This window comes from Barbus barbus (assembly GCF_936440315.1).
Source record: "Barbus barbus genome assembly, chromosome: 17".
Lineage (NCBI taxonomy): Eukaryota > Metazoa > Chordata > Actinopteri > Cypriniformes > Cyprinidae > Barbus > Barbus barbus.
In genome coordinates this window covers 2,716,194-2,734,669 of record NC_136745.1, presented here as the reverse complement: position 1 = coordinate 2,734,669, position 18,476 = coordinate 2,716,194, and the positions used below count along the sequence as shown (strand labels likewise).

The following is an 18,476-nucleotide window of genomic DNA, read 5'->3' as shown; positions in this document are numbered from 1 at the left end:
CTTACAGAGTGTTGCCTGCTTCAGTCATTTGCATTCAGAGATTAGATATTTTTGATCTGCTTTCATGTTTATGTTTTCTAGTCTCCAGCTGATTTCAGCATCAGCTATGGGCAAAACTGTTTACTCTCTGCCACTTTTGGAGTGTGACACCTTGTGGCTCTCCTTTTAAAAAGGGTGCCTAAATTGAAGTGAAGTGAAACAGACCTAGACACAAAGATCACTGAACTGAGACGATAGTCCATATATTGCTACGCACTGATGGAACATTTGAGAGCATTTAAGATGGATCTGTTTCTGGATGTAAGACGTAGTCAAAAAACACAGAAATATAGAGTAGACTAGCTCGAGAGGAAAAAAGTGAATTAACAGGTGGAATATAATGTAGTTATATAGTAAGTAAAGTCATTCATTTAAACCATTAGTGGATTAATCGCTCATTTATGAAATCAATTTAATCATATTGGCATCATATCTACCGCTCTGCGCTTTCAGTTCAGAAGAGCAAATTTTTCTTCTGCATGCACAAGAAATAAAAGCTATATTTTATATCGTACTTCCAGAGAAAGCAAAGTTATTGGGCAAGTGTGACATGCACTATACAACGTGATGTGCTTTACCAAAGTCTAGCAAACAGAAACTGTTAAATAGAATTTGACATGCAAGTAAAAAGGTATCTGTCCTACTGCGTTTTTACACTTTACTACTGCACAGGATGCAAATATCCTAAATACTCTCATGTTTACCCTAAGTCCAGATGTTTCCATGCTTGTGATGTAACACTTAATTGCCAACCTATTATTTATTTTGTAACTAAAACTTTGTAGTAATTCCGCATCATAATATTCACCTAAAACAGCATTTGCAAAAAAACAAGTTCTGCTCAACCAGGGGCAGTTGTCGGGATGAGCGGCACAGACCTGCTATAGGCTACATTATAGAAACACGACTAAACTGTATAGCAGCGGTGTTAACGATGTGTTAGTTACAGACTGCATGACTTCTCTATATCCTATTGTATGTGTTTTTTGTTTTGTTTTTCCTGCAACAAACCGACTAATTCAAATTTGGTTGATTTGAGTCTCTTCTTGACAAATCTTGAGATGTGAGTGAAGATTTGGAAAAGAAAGACTATTAGCAGACCGCCCTACTGAACACTAAGTGTCTTAGATCATTAAGTGTATCATCAGTGTTGTATAAACTAGCGTTTTGAGTAAAAGTTCTTGAATTTCATGACTTGTAAGTTGTTGTTTCCTTCTTGTTTATGAAGGTGATGAAGCTGAATTGAAGGCTGAATCCTCCCAGGTGGTGGATGATGACGATGATCCAGAGAATAGGTATGAGTTTACAAATCACATGCTGGGGATTGTTTTTATTTCTGTTTTATCCCAACAAGATTTCCCCTGTCTGGGGGTTTGCAAACATATTTAACCAATTAAATAAATATATAAGAAAAGCTAACCCTTGTATGTCCTCAAACTGTGAAATCTCATAAAGCCTCACAACTCCATAGCATCACTCTTAGTCTTGTTTCTGATTCTGAACATCTAAACTGTTCCCTTCATGAAAACGCCTCAGAATGAATGCACATTCACAAGGATGTAAGAGGATGTATTATTCTGGACTTTGGCCTAATCTTGTTTCTGTCTCTTCTAAAAGAATTGCCAAAAGGATGCTTCTGGCGCAAATCAAAGCCAATTATTCATCTGGAGCTGACAGTTCATCTGATGATGAAAACGCAGACAGGAATTCACCAAAGAAAGGAAAAGATGGTGCTAAGAAGCGAGACGAGAGTGGTGAGAGTTAGTTTAGACAGGGCTGGGCGATATCAAGTAGCCAGTCTGTCAGTACAGACAGATTGAGCTGCTGGAATCTATTTTTCAGATGCGCAGAAATAAATATAAACCGTATTGCCTCATTCTCTTCTTGGTTTAAAAAACAAAAAGTCTATATATCATACAGACTTGATATAACGCCCAACCCTAAATTCAGATGTAATCCAGTTTAATGCAGATGTGTTCTTGTCATGTATAATGCATTGATGTTTCCTGCAGAAAACGAGGATGAGGATGAAACTTCAGACTCGGGCTCAGATGTTGACGTGAAGAAAGCTGGACGCAGACACCGTTTGTTGAGTAAGAAGTTGACTCTAAGCGAGGGAGACTCTGATGACGAGACTCCAGTCAAAAACAAGAAAGAAGCCAAAAAGAGAGGCAGGCGGAAAGGTCAGTGTCAAGTCTAAACGTGTGACTCTACTGAAGTGTTTAGGGTTTTATTGATGTGTGTTTGTGCAGTGGGCAGCGATGATTCTGCAGACTCTGACTTTGAGCAGTCACGCTCCAGCTCCAGCGAGGCATCAGCGCTCAGTGAGGATGTGAGTGAAGACGCCGACGAAGACAAGAGCAACAAACGCAAAACACGGTAAGGATGGCAACAATTTGAGTTTCTCAACTCCGTTTTAAAGGTGCAATTGTCTTCAGAAACATTTGTTGTTATGCTGGTTGAAAGTCTCTTCACATCCCTACAGCGATCATTAAGTTAATGGTCTAAATGTATTTATATGTAAATATTAGTGCTGTCAAATGATTGATCTTGATTAATCGCATCCAAAATATAAGCTTTATATATAAACACACACACATACTGTATATATTTTGAAAATATAGACATGTATTTACAAGTATATATTTATATGCATATAATTTATATTATATATAAATATATTTAACATAACATTTTTCGGAAATATATACATGCATGTGTGTGTATTTATATATACATTAGGGCTGCGCGATTATGACAAAAATCATAATTGTCGATTATTCCCTTGAGATTGTAATTGCGATTATTAATAACGATTATTTTGAACAGATTTATGCCATTGTTTGAAGCTGCATGCCATATTTTTTTATATAAAATATATATTTTTAAAAAGGCTGAAAACACTCTTCCTGAACATTTATTGCTTTTGAGTCGGGATGCAGATGTACATTTGACAGTACCATTGTGAAAACTGTAACAGCCTCATCTGTTATACATAACCAAAAGAACAGCACCTCATTATCATGGGAAAAAGTAGCCTAACTATAGGTTTCTATGGTGTTTGCATTGAAGAACAGTCGCCTAAAGACATTCAGTCAATTACAAATCCACATCAACTGATAGAATAATTAACACAATAATGTAATTATATTCCATTACTCCTTTAACATATTTAGTATTATAATAATACTCAATATGAATATCCTACTTTTCTGCCACCATCCCATTGTTACCGTTAGTGTTACAGTAAAACTATGGTAAATGTGGGTGATTAGTGGATTGAAACGTCTTCTAAGTGGATCGTTGTTGCACTGTTTCTGCATCAGTGTTGATGAGAATAACAGCTCCCATTTATTTGGCTTTAAACTAGTTTAAATTAAAGAGATGTGATTTGTTCTGGAGAACTCTGCGCTGAACTCGACTGCTTCTTACTGGATTTCACAGCGTTGTTTAGCACGTGATCGCGACTGGTTACTGTAATAAACGCATACGCTCTAAGCTCGCGCTGCGCTGGTTTCTTTTGAGGCGAGTGGGGAGTACCGCTATTTTGTTCCGCTTTTGACACGATTGGCGTTTAACATGTCTATCATGCACAACAGAGTGACAACGACTATCAGTTAGACAATGTCTTTTATCCAGTGTGTTTGAGTTTGTTAAACCCTGCGCTGCAAGCACCTCTTAAGCCCACAGAATAAAGCAAGTGGGCATTTTTAATTATTTATTTATTTTTGTAATCGCGGCTTTGAACGATTATGTAATCGCGGCATCCATAATCGCAATTAGAAATTCAATTAATTGTGCAGCCCTAATATACATAATAAATATTCACAGTACACACACACATACTATTGGCGCACCGTGCCGTGCAGTGGAAAAGCGCCAAAAACAAAACTTTTATTTTGGATGCGATTAATCATTTGACTAGTATTTATATATTCTGTGGAAGGCGTAGGACCAAGAAATGTTCATCCAGTCAAAACACTCATTCCGAGCATTTTCATTCATACCTGTCAACATGTATTTGCATATTTTACTTTAGAAAATGATCCCTTAATTTGATGTGCTCTCGATGTAGCTCTCGACACATTGGCGCTGAAGTGCTTCCAGTGATGCAGGTTTGAGTCCCTGACTTGATTGCTTTCCATCGGTAAACAAAGCAGCGCTGCACTTATGAACTTTAATATACATTAAACGGAGGCAAGTGTTAAGTTAAATAAAACACGACGTTTATTCAGCTAACACTTTATTACATCCATTGCCGCCATCACATCAGCTCACACACATTCACAACTCCTCCCCTTTCCCTGCGCGCGCTCACCTTTTAATCAGTGCATGCGCTAACCTTATTTTTAACCTGGAAGAACCTTCTTATAGGGAACAGAGTAGGGAAGAAATAACATGTTAACAGTCTCCCAATACTTTAAACAACAAAAATACAAAGAAAATATAAATACAAAAAAAAACCGTTCAAAACAAAAATTACAGTTGCCAAAAGAAAATTGTTGTATATCCGATTACAAGTACAGAATCTTTTCAAATGAACCCTCTTTTTTATAGTCCTTAAGTTAGTGCTTTCAATAGCACCATAGTCCTTCACTGAGTACTTTCAATAACATCAAGGCAGACGCTCCTTTTTTTGTAAGACAGTCAGCGAGTTGAGTTTTTGTGTCCGACCAGAGTACCTTCTTGATTCTTTTACTCTGTATGAGCTCCTTAATGCAGCTTATTTCCAGTCGAAGACGTTTCTCAGAGACCTGTTTAGTTGACTTAAGGGCATCAAACAGAGAGTGGTTGTCTGTCACACAGATCAACGGGGGTGTATTCAGCTCAGCATTTCCAGTAGTAAGTTCAGAAAAAAGAGTAGTCAGAAAAATGGCATTATCTATTCCATCTGACAGGGCCAGAGTTTCTCCTGCCAGAGTACTCCTCACCACTCGTCTAATTTTCTTAGATTGCCAACAAAGAGGAGAAAACTTCCCTCCTTCTCCCATGAGACCAATCAATGTTCCCCCCTGTGTGCCCCCATCAGGGAGATTTCCAAGGGAAGCATCACTGAAAACAACAAAGTTTAGAGCATCATTGTTTCCCATATGTTGAAACCTGAGAGTCACCTTTTCAGATTTAAGCTTTCTGATGACCTTATTTGTCTCGTGAACAGATTGGACTGTAGCATACTTTAAATTTGATGCTAAACTGCATACATCAAACATAATGTCTGGTCTGGTTTGTTTTGCAACCCACAGTATTTGTCCTATTTTTGACCTAAGCTGCTCTTTTTCAGTCTCATTAAGAGAGGCATCCCTCTGTACTGCACGTGCTGCTTGCAGCCGAATAGGCTGTAGGTGTTCAATGTAACTATGCTGATGTACATGAACCACACCATTAACAGTAACAAAGTCCATTCCCACATAGCAGAAATTGTCATGTTCCTCACGTCCAACATGTAATGCAGACTGTAGTGTAGGTATCACATCTTTTGAAAAGTTTTGTGAGCCTGCCCAAAGAAAATCATCAACATGACATGCGAGTACTCCAGTAACTTTGCACTGTTCATCCAGCCAATAGAATACTGCTGGATCTACTTTAGACATTTTACCACCTGTACTCAGCATGATTTCTTTCACTTTGTTGTACCAATACAGTGATGCATCTGCAAGGCCGTAAACACACTTGTTTAGTTTCCATAGAACATTTTCTTTTCCTGCTTCAGGAGGGGGCCGAATATAGATTTCTCTGGACAACTGCATGCCCTGCAAGAAAGCAGATTTGATGTCCATGGAATGGATTTGCCACTTATTTTGGCAGATTACAGCTAATAATAGCCTAAGAGAGTCAGAGGCACAGGTTGGGGAATCTTTCTGCAGCTCGTGAATATTAAGCTCTTCAAAACCTCTGGCTACGAGTCGTGCTTTGGGCATAATACCATTCGGAGTTTCTTTGAGACTACAGACCCATCTGGTAGAGACACACTTTTGACCTGCATCATCAACTTCTTCAAAAACATTGTTTTTGTACCAGTTCACCATTTCATCCTGTTTAGCTGCATCAAATGAAATGTCTTTTGATATGAGTACATCATTCTCTTTATCAGTTGAATCAATGTGAAGATTATCAACACATGACATATCCACTGGCTCTTTTTGCCCATCACTGCCATCATGTTCAATATGTTGCAGATTAAACCAGTTTTTATATTTTCCAGAGGCTTTGCCTGCTCTTCCTAAAACCTTGGCTCTCTGTACACCACCATCCTGTTTCATAAATGTTACAGTCTGTCCTGTTTTTAACTTTACACCAGCAGAAGAGACAGGATTACCACACACATCATGATCCATTTCAGGTTGTGTCATTCTAGGATAAACCACTTCTCCTGTATTCAACTCCCTGTCACTGATGTTTTCTTGGTCACTGTCTGTGTTTTCTTCACTATCTGAGCCATCTGCTACATTGTTTAAGCTACCTTTTTCACTTACTTTTTGACTGTTGTCTTGTTCATTTGGCTTATCTTGAGACTCCTGATCCTGCGTGTTTGTCTTGCAGAGCCTGGATTGATGTACTCTAACAAGAGTCCCCCCATGTCTTACAAAAACAACAGCTCCATCTTGACCAATAACTACCCCCGGTCCCTTCCACTCAGGACAGTCTGCTCTTTTGTAATATACCTTGTCACCTGTCACATACATGTCATCTGTGGGCCTAAGCTGCCTACGAAGTGCCCTTCTTATCCGCTCGGAAGACTCTGCTTCTGTGAATGCTTTCCTAGAAGCATGTAAAGCAGAAATGTGTTCTCCTACTTTAGAACTCACAGTGGTACCTTCTAGAGCAGGCAATTTATCAACTAATACAGAAGGAAGGTTAGGATTCTGTCCAAACACTAATTGGTATGGACTGTAGCCATGAACATTCAACATGCTGTTCTTTGCCATGAGGGCCCAGTCAAGGGCAGTGTGCCAGTCACATCCATTCTCTCGTTTGACCTTCAGGATGATCTCGGTGAGTGTTTGGTTATGTCTCTCAAGTAGTCCATTGCTCCAGGGACTGTAACCAGCTGTTGTTCTTGTCTCGATGTTAAAGTTTTCAGCCATGTCTCTGATCTCTTGGTTGTTGAATTCCCCTCCATTATCACTGTACAGCTTCTGGGGGGCACCATGGACACTAATCCAAGTGTGAATGAAGGAGTTGACAATCTCAGATGACTTCTTTGTTTTCACAATGTTTCCGGCGCTGAAACGTGTAAAGTGGTCGATGATGTGAAGATACCATACACCTGGTTCCAACTCGTGCAGATCCACCGCCACTGTCTCGTTATATTCCGAAGCCATGGGCAGCCCCACAGCAGGCTTTGGCTTTGTCCTCTTGTACTTCTGGCATATTTCACAGTCATAAACTATTTGCTGTAGAATAGTAAGGCAATCTTTGTCCTTATTTCCTGAACTTTGAATGAGTCTCTGTAGCCTGTCTGCCGATGCGTGGCCAAACTGTTTATGGAGCTTCAGAAGGACTTTGCGTTTCTCATCTGGAGACATATTTTCTGTCACTGTTAGAACTTCCTCTTCAGTTTGATCTTTTTTGGTGTCTTTGTCTCTGATATCAACACAATAATGTCCAGAACTAGTAAATTCAAGTGGAATAGATTGTTTGAACATTACTGCACTGTCCTTTTCCATGTCCAAAATGGTCCCTGCTTTCTTCAGTGACGTTTTACTCAGCAGGAGTGGAATGTCAACCTTGACAACTTCCGTTTCAATTAGGCATTTTGTCAGTCCTATTTTAGCTGGTAATTTCACATTTCTTGTGGAATATACCAAATTCCCATCTCCGAACCGAAATGGTCTGCAACTGTGAGTTTCTGTTTGCATCAACTGGTTCACTTGATCTTGAGTGAGGTCATCAATATAGTTTTCCAGCCATTTCTCCCCACACACAGTACGGGTACAGGCAGTGTCAATAATCGCTGATCCCAATGATTCAGTCATGAATATCTCGGCATCTGACATTGAGGCTTTTGTAAACAATGTGATGTTACATTCCTCAATATCTGCATCATCAGTTATTCTTACTTGTTCCGTTTTCTTGTGTGGACAGTCTTTAGCCCAGTGAAATGTGGACTGACAAATAGCACATCTGGATCTTTTACCGTATTTATCAAGTGGATTAGTCCCTGGTAATGGCTGCTGCTTTAGTTGTCCACTTTGAAACGTTACGTTACGTTTTCCTCTTCCTTGTGATCTTTGTTCGGTGAAAAATGCCACGTCCTGGTTCACTTGTATTCCGCTTGACGAGACTGTCGATTTTCCTCCGAAAATCCGCTTTAGAGCCGACTTCATGGATGAAAACTTCAACTCTGAACAGGCCGTCAGTGCTAACTGTCTGTTTTTTTCGTCGAGGCAAGCCGTGTCTAGTAGCTTAAAAGCCAGCACAGCGTCAGGAAGCGTCATATTATACTTTTTCATCCGGTTGTATTGCTGTTCGAAATCAATTATGTAGTCGGTCATGGAAACCGAACTATTCTTCGTTATTCCATCAAAATAAGAATAGGCTTCATATGCGCGATCCTTTTCCTCTTTTAGGAACACATCATCCAGCTTAGCCATTAGCGTTGCCATACCATTATTACTGTCTAAATCCTCCGCAGGTATTTCCATCGCCGTTTCACGGGCTCTCCCCTCAAGCCCCAAGGCAACAGCGAGGGCTTGCTTCTTTTTGTCAAGTTCGGTAACCCGCGTCCAGATATTAACTTCATTTTTCCAACACTCGTATGGCCTGGCTTCATCAAACTTCGGCGGAACTTTATAACTAGATGCCATCCTTCAACCATCCTCTGCTACCATGTTAAGTTAAATAAAACACGACGTTTATTCAGCTAACACTTTATTACATCCATTGCCGCCATCACATCAGCTCACACACATTCACAACTCCTCCCCTTTCCCTGCGCGCGCTCACCTTTTAATCAGTGCATGCGCTAACCTTATTTTTAACCTGGAAGAACCTTCTTATAGGGAACAGAGTAGGGAAGAAATAACATGTTAACAGCAAGATGAAAATAAAAAATACCATCTAAAGTTACCCTCAGACATGCATTCATATAAACTCCTACCCCTAATTGAATCGCGTTTGTTTGGCATCTCAACCGATTTGAATCGTCACATATTTGAATCGATTTTCAACCGGCTCGCGGTTAATCATTACATCCCTAATAGAAACCAATGCAGATATTCAATAAAACGAAAGAGCGCTATGGGACACACAAATCGTATTTGATCAGTTGCGATACACCGTGTGGACAGTCAGTCATCTAGATCGGATACCTATTGGATATGCACAAAAATCAGATTTGGACTGACAGTCTGAACAAGACTTTAGACATGTCAACAATACAGCAATGAAAACCGTTCAGAGAAAAAACTGATCCTACCAAATGGCGGCACGCCTGATAACCTGCTCCCACATATCACGAATCCTAAAACCTATTCACACACAATGTTTTTTTGTGTTGGAAAACACCAGATATGGCTGTGGAATGGGAAAAGCAAGGTTATGAGATGCGAGTTGAACTCTTAAAGGGATAGTTCACCCAAAAATGACAATAGTCTCGTCTTACTTTACTCACCCTCAAGTAGTTCCAAACCTGTACGAAAGTCTTTGTTCTGCTGAACACAAAGGAAGATATTTTGAAGAAAGTTTGTAACCAGGCTGTTTTGGGGCACCGTTGACTTCCATAGTAGGAAAAAAAATACTATGGAAGTCAATGGTGGCCCAGAACTGCTCTGTTTCCTACATTCTTCAGAATATCTTCCTTTGTGTTCAGCAGAACAAACACATTCATACACGTCTGGAACTACTTGAGGATGATTAAATGATGACACAATTTTCATTTTTGGGTGAACTATCCCTTTAAGATGTAAGGTTAATATACATCCAGCCTGTTACTTATGTTTTAATCCATTACCATGTTCAAAACTGTTTTTCTGTAAAAAGAGTCTGATCTACTATGACACAAGAGGAAATAGCCTGTGACACAGATTTTACAAATAAACTATATAAGTCAGGGGTATTCAATTAAAGTTCCAAGAGGTGCGGCCTCTATATTTTCTTCCAAGCAGAGGTCCTGACAAAAAAAATAAAATAAAAAATTACTTTTTTACATGTATTCATACATTTAGAAACATGCAAAGCCATGTGACAGAAAAAATACTGTTCAGCGATTTCCTCCTTAAATCTATACTATTTTAATATTTTTCTTAAAAGCATTATCTACTAATAACAATGTAGCTGCAATAATCAACACGTTCTCATCTTGACCAGAAAAGAAAGATATCTAGCAGTTTCAAAGTTTAAGTTCTATACTAGCCATCTAACAACAATTATAATTACATGATTCTTGTGAAATGTTCTTACAGATTATTAATGCTAAATGTAGATCAGAAACGTCTTTTCACATCTGGTTTGACCAGTCAGAGTCATAGGTTATAGATAGATAAATAGTAAGAAAAAGATATAGAGCTGAAAGATACTTGCCACAAACGAGCCCGAGCGCTTGTGTGATCCGCTCCGCTGTTTTGATGCACTGCTCACTTAAAAATGGTGCAGTCTGGATGGATGCCGGGGTGCGGACGCGGCCCGCCTTTTGAATATCGGTTTTTAAGCAAGTATTTACGGATAAAAGACTCGAGTTGCTTTTAAAATATTCACGAGCCCTTTTCCTCGAGTCAAGTCTGGAGTCATTTCAGGTCGAGTCTGAGTCAAGTCTGAAGTCTATAAAAATGCGACTCGAGTGCCCATCTCTGGTATAATCACCTCATCAGTGTGCACCTGAAATTGTAATGACATATTTCCATCAAGACCCCTGTAGAACTCACAAATGCAGTGTTTTTGTTTTTATAAATTAATTTAGCAAGGACTCAGTGACAATAAAAGTGTTACAAAATATTTATATTTCAAATAAACACTGTGCTTTTGAACTTTGTTCATTACAGAATCCTAAAATAAAAAAAATATGTATAATGGTTTCAGCAAACAATATTGTGCCGCACAACTGTTTTAAACATTAATAACCAGAAGTGTTTCTTGAGCAGCAAATCAGCATAGAATGATTTGGACTAATGATACTGAAAATTCTGATACTGAATAAAGTTTAAGTCACAGAAATAAATTACATCTTAAGATATATACAAAAGAATGCAGTTATTATAAATTGTAATACTATTTTACAATATTACTGTTTTTACTATATTTTTGATCAAATAAGTGCAGCCTTGGTAAGCAGAAGAGACTTTTTCTGCTTCATTATTAGAGATTATGGATTATAATATTGATTTCTCGACTTTAATCGATTCTCATTTTTATGAAACTAGCGATTTATTAAATCCCAAGATTCAAATTCTTGCGGTTATACGCTAGGGGGCGCTCTTTCGTATCTCCTGAATGAGTCTTGAATGTGTCCATCAAAAACACAGACCAGGAAGACGCAGAAACGAGCGATCTCATATGTAAAATATTGGATCATCAACAATAAACAGCATATGAATGAAAACTGCCTAATGTTTCTGAGTGGATCCAGAAGGTGGCAAAGGCCTGTGCAAGCTTTGGGAGTGCTGGTGGAATCCCTCTACTTTGGAAAGCCGTTTTTATATTCAGATATTCATACAAAATATTCTGGGGGCCATGAAAATTTAGTGAAAATCCTTAAAAATGCTGGCAGTGGCTGGCAACTTTTTTCAAAAACGCTGGTGGGGAAAGGGTTAAGTGTAATTTAAGCAGTTGTAAAGCATACGAATCTGTTAACTTTAACCTTCAGTGTTATAGGAATGTAGTACCAACTGACTCATGAACCGCATTAGTTGAGTTTTTTTTTCTTGAATATTTGAAATGTAATGTACCTGATAAAGATCCAAAATAATCGGTATTGATCGAATCAAATCGCAAGCTTGTGAATGAGAATCGAATTGTGAAATTTGGTTCAAAACCCAGCCCTAATTATTAATGATCATGGTTTATTAATACATTTTTACAATGGATGAATTACTCCTAAATGGGGAAACGAAACTTATGAAAGAAGCTGTGGTAACACTTGCAGGTCGTCTAATAAAGCTTCCAAGGACCGTGAGAGAAGTTACAAGAAAGAGAAGAAGAAACGACGTCGCATTAAGGTTCAAGACTCCTCGTCCAGTGGCAAGGTACAGTACTGATCTGTTTCAGCACAATAAACACACAAACCATCGGTGTCTCATGTGAAGTGTGCTTGGTTTTTCTGCTCTGCAGAGCGGAGAGGAAGAGGATGGAGAGGATGAAGGAGATGAGAAAGGAACGCCCAAAAATCGCAAGAAGATCCGCAAGATCATTAAAGATGACAATCTGCGGACAGAGACCCGGGATGCGCTGAAGGAGGAAGAGGAGAGGAGGAAACGCATTGCTGAGAGGGAGCGGTTGAGGCTAAAACTACGAGAGGTAGATATTTAGGGCTCAGCGTAGCGAAACTGTTCTGCTGTATTATTTGTCATCAGAGGCGTCATGCCCATTCAAAGTGAGATTTGTGAGCCAAGTGCATTTTGAATGCAACTTCCAAAAGACAAAAAATAGCAGATTCATATTTTCTATATTTAATACAATAACACGGCGTAATTAGAGCGTTCAGTGCATCATATCAGCTGCTAAATTCAAATCTGTGTTCGCTGGCTGGCGCTGAGCCAGAGACAGATGCGTTTTTACAGCACTGCACATTATAACAAATCACACACCATTCTGTTGAGCGTATGAATGCAGTGACCAATCAGAGGTGGCATCGCTATAATGCCGGTGTTTTCTTCACTAGCTCACTGACTGAATACCTCTTTCTGCCGAATTCTCTCGTCAGAAACAGTAAGTCATTTTGTAGGGAAACTCAAAGCTGGTACTCTTTGGTTTCAGACTATTGTGGTGGAGGAGTCATCGCAGGTCGCGTGTCCCATCACCACAAAGCTGGTGCTGGATGAGGACGAGGAGACCAAGGAGCCCTTAGTGCAGGTTCACAGGAACCTGGTGACCAAACTCAAACCCCATCAGGTGGACGGTGAGTCTGCAGTCGCCACTCGTTATAGGACTTGCTTTTATTCCAGTTCCAGAAAAACAATTATGCGTGACATTTATTTTTTATTTAATGCTGTGGAAAGAGCAGTTTAGTATTTCTGGCTGATAGTATGTCACTGAAAAGGGTTGCCTGAAGTAAATCGATGTATAAAGTCATCATCAAATTAAAATTGGCCCCATTTCGTTCTAATTAAATGTTCATGGTCTATCATTTATATTTTGTTTTGTGTAATCTTTCAGAAAAAATAACCTTTAAATCTGCTTTTCTTGCTAATGTAACTAAGCCTTATTAGGACGGGACTAGTTTTACAGGGGGGTGATTATAGAAATTTGTGTTTCATAGACATACTTGCAATTGTTTTGCCATTTTAATCCCATCCGAATCTGCCATGTCTGTGTCTTTCGGCAAAGTCAGTGATCGTCTGAGAAAACTAATCCCATCCAAATGCGAATGTCTGTGTTTGCCGACAATATTTTTGTTCCCAACGCATTTCCTTGTGTGTTTTGGCCAACGTGAATTACCGTAGACACTCTTACCGTGCTCCTTTTTTTTTTTTATGTCGGAGTGTCTATTTACACCGACGTGTGATTGGGTTAGTAAAAAAAAAAACATGCTAATTCAGCATTCATTTCAGTGGCGTAGATGGTAAGGCGTGTGCTTTTTGACACGATCGACCAGAGTTCGATCCCGCCTTTTGCCGAACTTTTTTTCTCCCTTTTCAAATCTCATATCGCATCGAAACACCATTTATTTTCAATAAAAATGAAAGAAATAATCAAAGTTGAAAATAAAGTATAGGGTAGGTGTAGGGAGGGCTTTGTCCCAATAATGTGGCATCCATTTAATAATTTGAATTAAAATTATAATTTACACTCAATACGTTATTCCATACTGTTTTATAATGTACTACAATACAGAGGTGCAGATAATTGCCACTATTTGCAATAAGTAGTATAAATAGCAGAAAATCTTGCTATTTTAACAGTGTAAATATAATCCATTGCTATTTGCGCTTAGTGTAAATAGTATAAATCACTAAGAAAATATGCTATTTACACTTTTTATATATGTTTGCCTCCCGGCAAAGAAATGGAAAAAAAAAAAAAAATAATAAAATCAAGATCCAGATCATGTAAACTATTAAGACTGGCTACTGTAATATCAGGGTCGGGTAAGATTATTCGCCCTAATTTCTGCACTCAATTACATATGTACCTTTACCAAAATTAAACATGGTTTTACTACAAATAAAAAAATATTTAATAGTTAAACTAAAGTAAAACACACATTAACCAAGGTGTTGCTATACTAGCCATATAGCTTCAGCATGGTATTTGTAGTATAACTGTGGTTATACTATGGTAATTAACCCGATGACCATACGCAATGCACGCATACAGAACGGGTGATCTCTTCCACGCCTAGATGTACAAAACAGACCCTCCCACCTCTGTAATAAACACGGAGACGTTAGTCCCGACTGAATTGGTACATGAACATCACAGATGTCAGGTGATCAGAATCGAAACTCAAACGTAGTTTAGCAAACTAGTCCCGTCCAAATAGGGCTTAAGGCTACATGGGCCAAAAATAGAAAACATCAAACTGTCACTGAATAAATCTAAACAAATCTTAATGAATCTTTTGCCCAGAAATGGATGTTTCTGATTTTTGTCTTTCTCATGTTTCATGCATTTATTTAGGTCATCATAACTATGTCCTTCTATAAATGGAGGACGCATGTTAAAAACACGCGCACTGAGTGATGGTTTTGTGTGTTTTTTTCTTGTGTTTGCAGGTGTGCAGTTCATGTGGGACTGCTGCTGTGAGTCAGTGAAGAAGGTGGAGAAGTCTGCTGGCTCCGGCTGTATTCTGGCCCACTGCATGGGGCTGGGAAAAACTCTCCAGGTAACTGTGAAAGAATGAACTGTTTTGTGATTGTTGTAGCTGGATAGTGTTTGACTGTTCTCTTGTCGTCCTGCAGGTGGTGACGTTTCTCCACACTTTGCTGCTGTGTGAGAAGATGGACTTCAGCACAGCTCTGGTGGTGTGTCCTCTCAACACTGTGCTCAACTGGCTCAATGAGTTTGAGAAGTGGCAGGAAGGCCTGACGGACGAGGAGAGTTTAGAGGTAGAGTTTTGGTATTGCATCACGTAGATCTTCCCATTGCTCATTACCATCATTAATTATTCACAAGGGTGCATTTGAAACTGTTTAAGTATTGCATCAGGAATATTACAAATAAAGACACATTTATTTTGACGTGACTATTATTGCATGTGTACTTCAGAGAAGTAAAATGGGGGATACTTGCATACTGTGGCATTATCATTCATTAGTGCATCATGTGCACATTCCTAATGTAATTATAAATTAAGCCTGTTTAACAAATGCAAGTTTTGGTGCTTTCCTCTTAATACATATGTGACCCTGGACCACAAAACCAGTCATAAGGGGTCAATTTTTTTCAAATTCAATTTTAAACGTCATCTAAAAGCTGAATATATAATCTTCCCATTGATGTATGGTTTGTTAGGATAGGACAATATTTGTCTGAGATACAACTATTTGAAAATCTGGAATCTGAGGGAGCAAAAAAATCAAAATATTGGAGAAAATCTCCTTTAAAGTTGTTCAAATGAAGTTCTTAGCAATGCATATTACTAATCAAAAATGAAGTTTTGAGATATTTACGGTAGGAAATTTTCTAAATATCTTCATGGAACATGATCTTTACTTAATATCCTAATGATTTTTTGGCATAAAAGAAAAATCTATCATTTTGACCCATACCATGTATTTTTGGCTATTGCTATACATATACCCCTGCGACTTAAGACTGCTTTTGTGCTCCAGGGTCACATATTTGTTGAATATAAAAAATAAAAATTCACAGGAGCACATTCCTTTTGAGTTGGAATCACTGCATGTCGGTGTGTTTTCGCTTGTGTTTCAGGTGACCGAGCTGGCCACAGTCAAGAGGCCTCAGGAGAGGGCGTACGCTTTACAGCGCTGGCAGGAAGATGGCGGCGTCATGATCATAGGCTACGAGATGTACCGCAACCTCACGCAAGGACGAAACATCAAGAGCAAGAAGCTGAAAGAAACCTTTCAGAAAACTCTGGTGGATCCAGGTGAAGTTACTGCATTAGCAAATCGCTTCTGCTCACGTGATTATGAAAAACCTGGAAATATCAGCTGGGAAAAATGTTTAGATTGTGATTTCCAGTCTACTGAAATCCGTAAAACAGTCATGGACAACTCATGATTGATTTTATTTTATTAATGTTTTGGTAAATGTAAGTGCTGTCAAACAGTTAATCACATACAAAATTAATGTTTTTGTTAACATAATATATATGTGTGTGTGTGTACTGTGAATATATATTATTTATATATAAATACACATACATACAGTATATATATTGAAAATATTTACATGTTTATACATTTATATGTTTATATTCTTTTATATTATATATAAGTATATTTAATATATAAACATAACGGTAACACTTTACAATAAGGTTCATTAGTTAACATGAACTAAGAATGAACCATACTTCAACAGCATTTATTAATCTTAGTTAATTTCAGCATTTACTAATGCATTATTAAAATTACAAGTTTTGTTTGTTAACATTGGTTAATGCACTGTGACCTAACATGAACAAACAATGAACGACTGTATTTTTATTAACATTTATTAATTATTAATAGTGTAATAAATGTAGTGTTCATTGTTCATGTTAATTAATACATCAACTAATGTTAACAAATGACACCTTATTGTAAAGTGTTACCAACACAACATATTTGTCTTAAATATATACATGCATCTGTTTGTATTTGTATATACATAATAAATAAATATACACATTAAGTAAACAAAAACTTATTTTGGATGTGATTTAATCGTTTGACAGCACTAGTAAATATACATTTTTGAACAGAAAAATGTTTAATTTACTAGAAAATGTTCTTTATGAAGGAATTCCAGAAATCTATGTGTTGATCAGAATGTATGGGAGCGCTGCATATCAGTACTGATGATGGACATGAACTGAATGGATGAGGTTTTGATGTGCAGGTCCGGATTTTGTCATCTGTGACGAGGGTCACATACTGAAGAACGAAGCGTCTGCGGTCTCCAAAGCCATGAACTCCATCAGGACTCGTCGGCGAGTGGTGCTGACAGGAACTCCACTGCAGAACAACCTGATCGAGTGTGAGCGATGTTACTGCTACTGCTTGACCAATATGGTTTTTATTCATGCATGTGTTTATTAGGGCTGTCCGTTTAACTTGTTAACTTAATTAGTTATATTAAAAACACAATTAAAATATTTTAACGCAGTTAATGCACTGGCCCCGCCCCCAGACCTGTACGTCATCTTAGATTTCATACAGTTGATAAATCTGATCAAAGACTATAGAAAGGGACTTTGATATGATGCAGTGCAACAACTCTATAAATGCAGTTATGCCCTATATTTCAAGATACTTGGGCAAAAATGCTCCTGTCTGAGTATTTGTCTCATATTTATATAAGCGATATCACATGAGAAGCAGAGAGGAATCAACAAGTTCAGTAAATATGAAGTTGATATGGTGTTATATTTTAAAAACAATATTTTTGCTCAATATAACATGCTCAGTTTTTGCTCTCGTCTTATATTCAGGGTCTAGACCAAAAGTGGCCCGCCAGCAATAATATCTGGCCCACGCCCGCAGCCAGATTATTTTGATAGCGGCTGGTTCTGAAATAGATCCGTCATGACCGCAACAGTTAGCCTACTCTCAACCAGAGTAGGCTATGTGAGCGGAGCGCCAGTGGAGCGGTGTGATTTTGAATGGAGCAAGGAGCGGATTTTTTTAAAAGTCGGAGCATCGTGGTTTTCACTCGCTCCATCATGAGTATAATTCATGCCAACGACCCGTAATATAACTGCATATTTAACAAGAATTCACAAGTTTAAAATATTTAGCTAACTTGATAGAGAAGGATCACTCAAATCAGAAAGAATGTGAATGACGGCAATCGACATGAGCGGGAAGTTATAACAGTTTCAAGGAATTAGTTTGTTCCTTCTAGACGCTGAATATTTTGAGCTGAAAGCATGATTTAAACAACTACTACAACACTTATTCACACGCAATCGCTCTCTCAATAATGCATTCAAACAAATGTAATCTTTCATCTGTATCTGATTTCGAATGAGCAGAAATCTGTAAGAAATGCATCGATCTGCATGTAAAATAACTGATGAAAACGTACTATTTTCATCACAAAAAAATAAATTGCACTGCAAAAAGCAGCAGTTATTGCTTTTGTAATGCTGACAACCATGTAATTAGCTTGCCATG

At 38.2% G+C, this 18,476-nt stretch overlaps 1 protein-coding gene across 3 annotated transcripts in view; it reads left to right on the top strand.

The window, feature by feature from the left end:
- LOC306883285 (transcriptional regulator ATRX-like) overlaps nt 1-18,476 on the top strand; it is a 60,925-nt gene that overhangs the window by 11,832 nt on the left and 30,617 nt on the right. For all 3 annotated transcript variants that reach the window (XM_079438442.1, XM_079438444.1, XM_079438443.1), the window contains exons 10-20: nt 1,268-1,334; nt 1,657-1,793; nt 2,052-2,222; nt 2,292-2,418; nt 12,119-12,218; nt 12,304-12,489; nt 12,949-13,090; nt 14,907-15,016; nt 15,093-15,239; nt 16,066-16,243; nt 17,200-17,337. In XM_079438442.1, the coding sequence (XP_079294568.1) occupies nt 1,268-1,334; nt 1,657-1,793; nt 2,052-2,222; nt 2,292-2,418; nt 12,119-12,218; nt 12,304-12,489; nt 12,949-13,090; nt 14,907-15,016; nt 15,093-15,239; nt 16,066-16,243; nt 17,200-17,337 (1,503 nt within the window). The remainder of the gene's footprint in view (nt 1-1,267; nt 1,335-1,656; nt 1,794-2,051; nt 2,223-2,291; nt 2,419-12,118; nt 12,219-12,303; nt 12,490-12,948; nt 13,091-14,906; nt 15,017-15,092; nt 15,240-16,065; nt 16,244-17,199; nt 17,338-18,476) is intronic.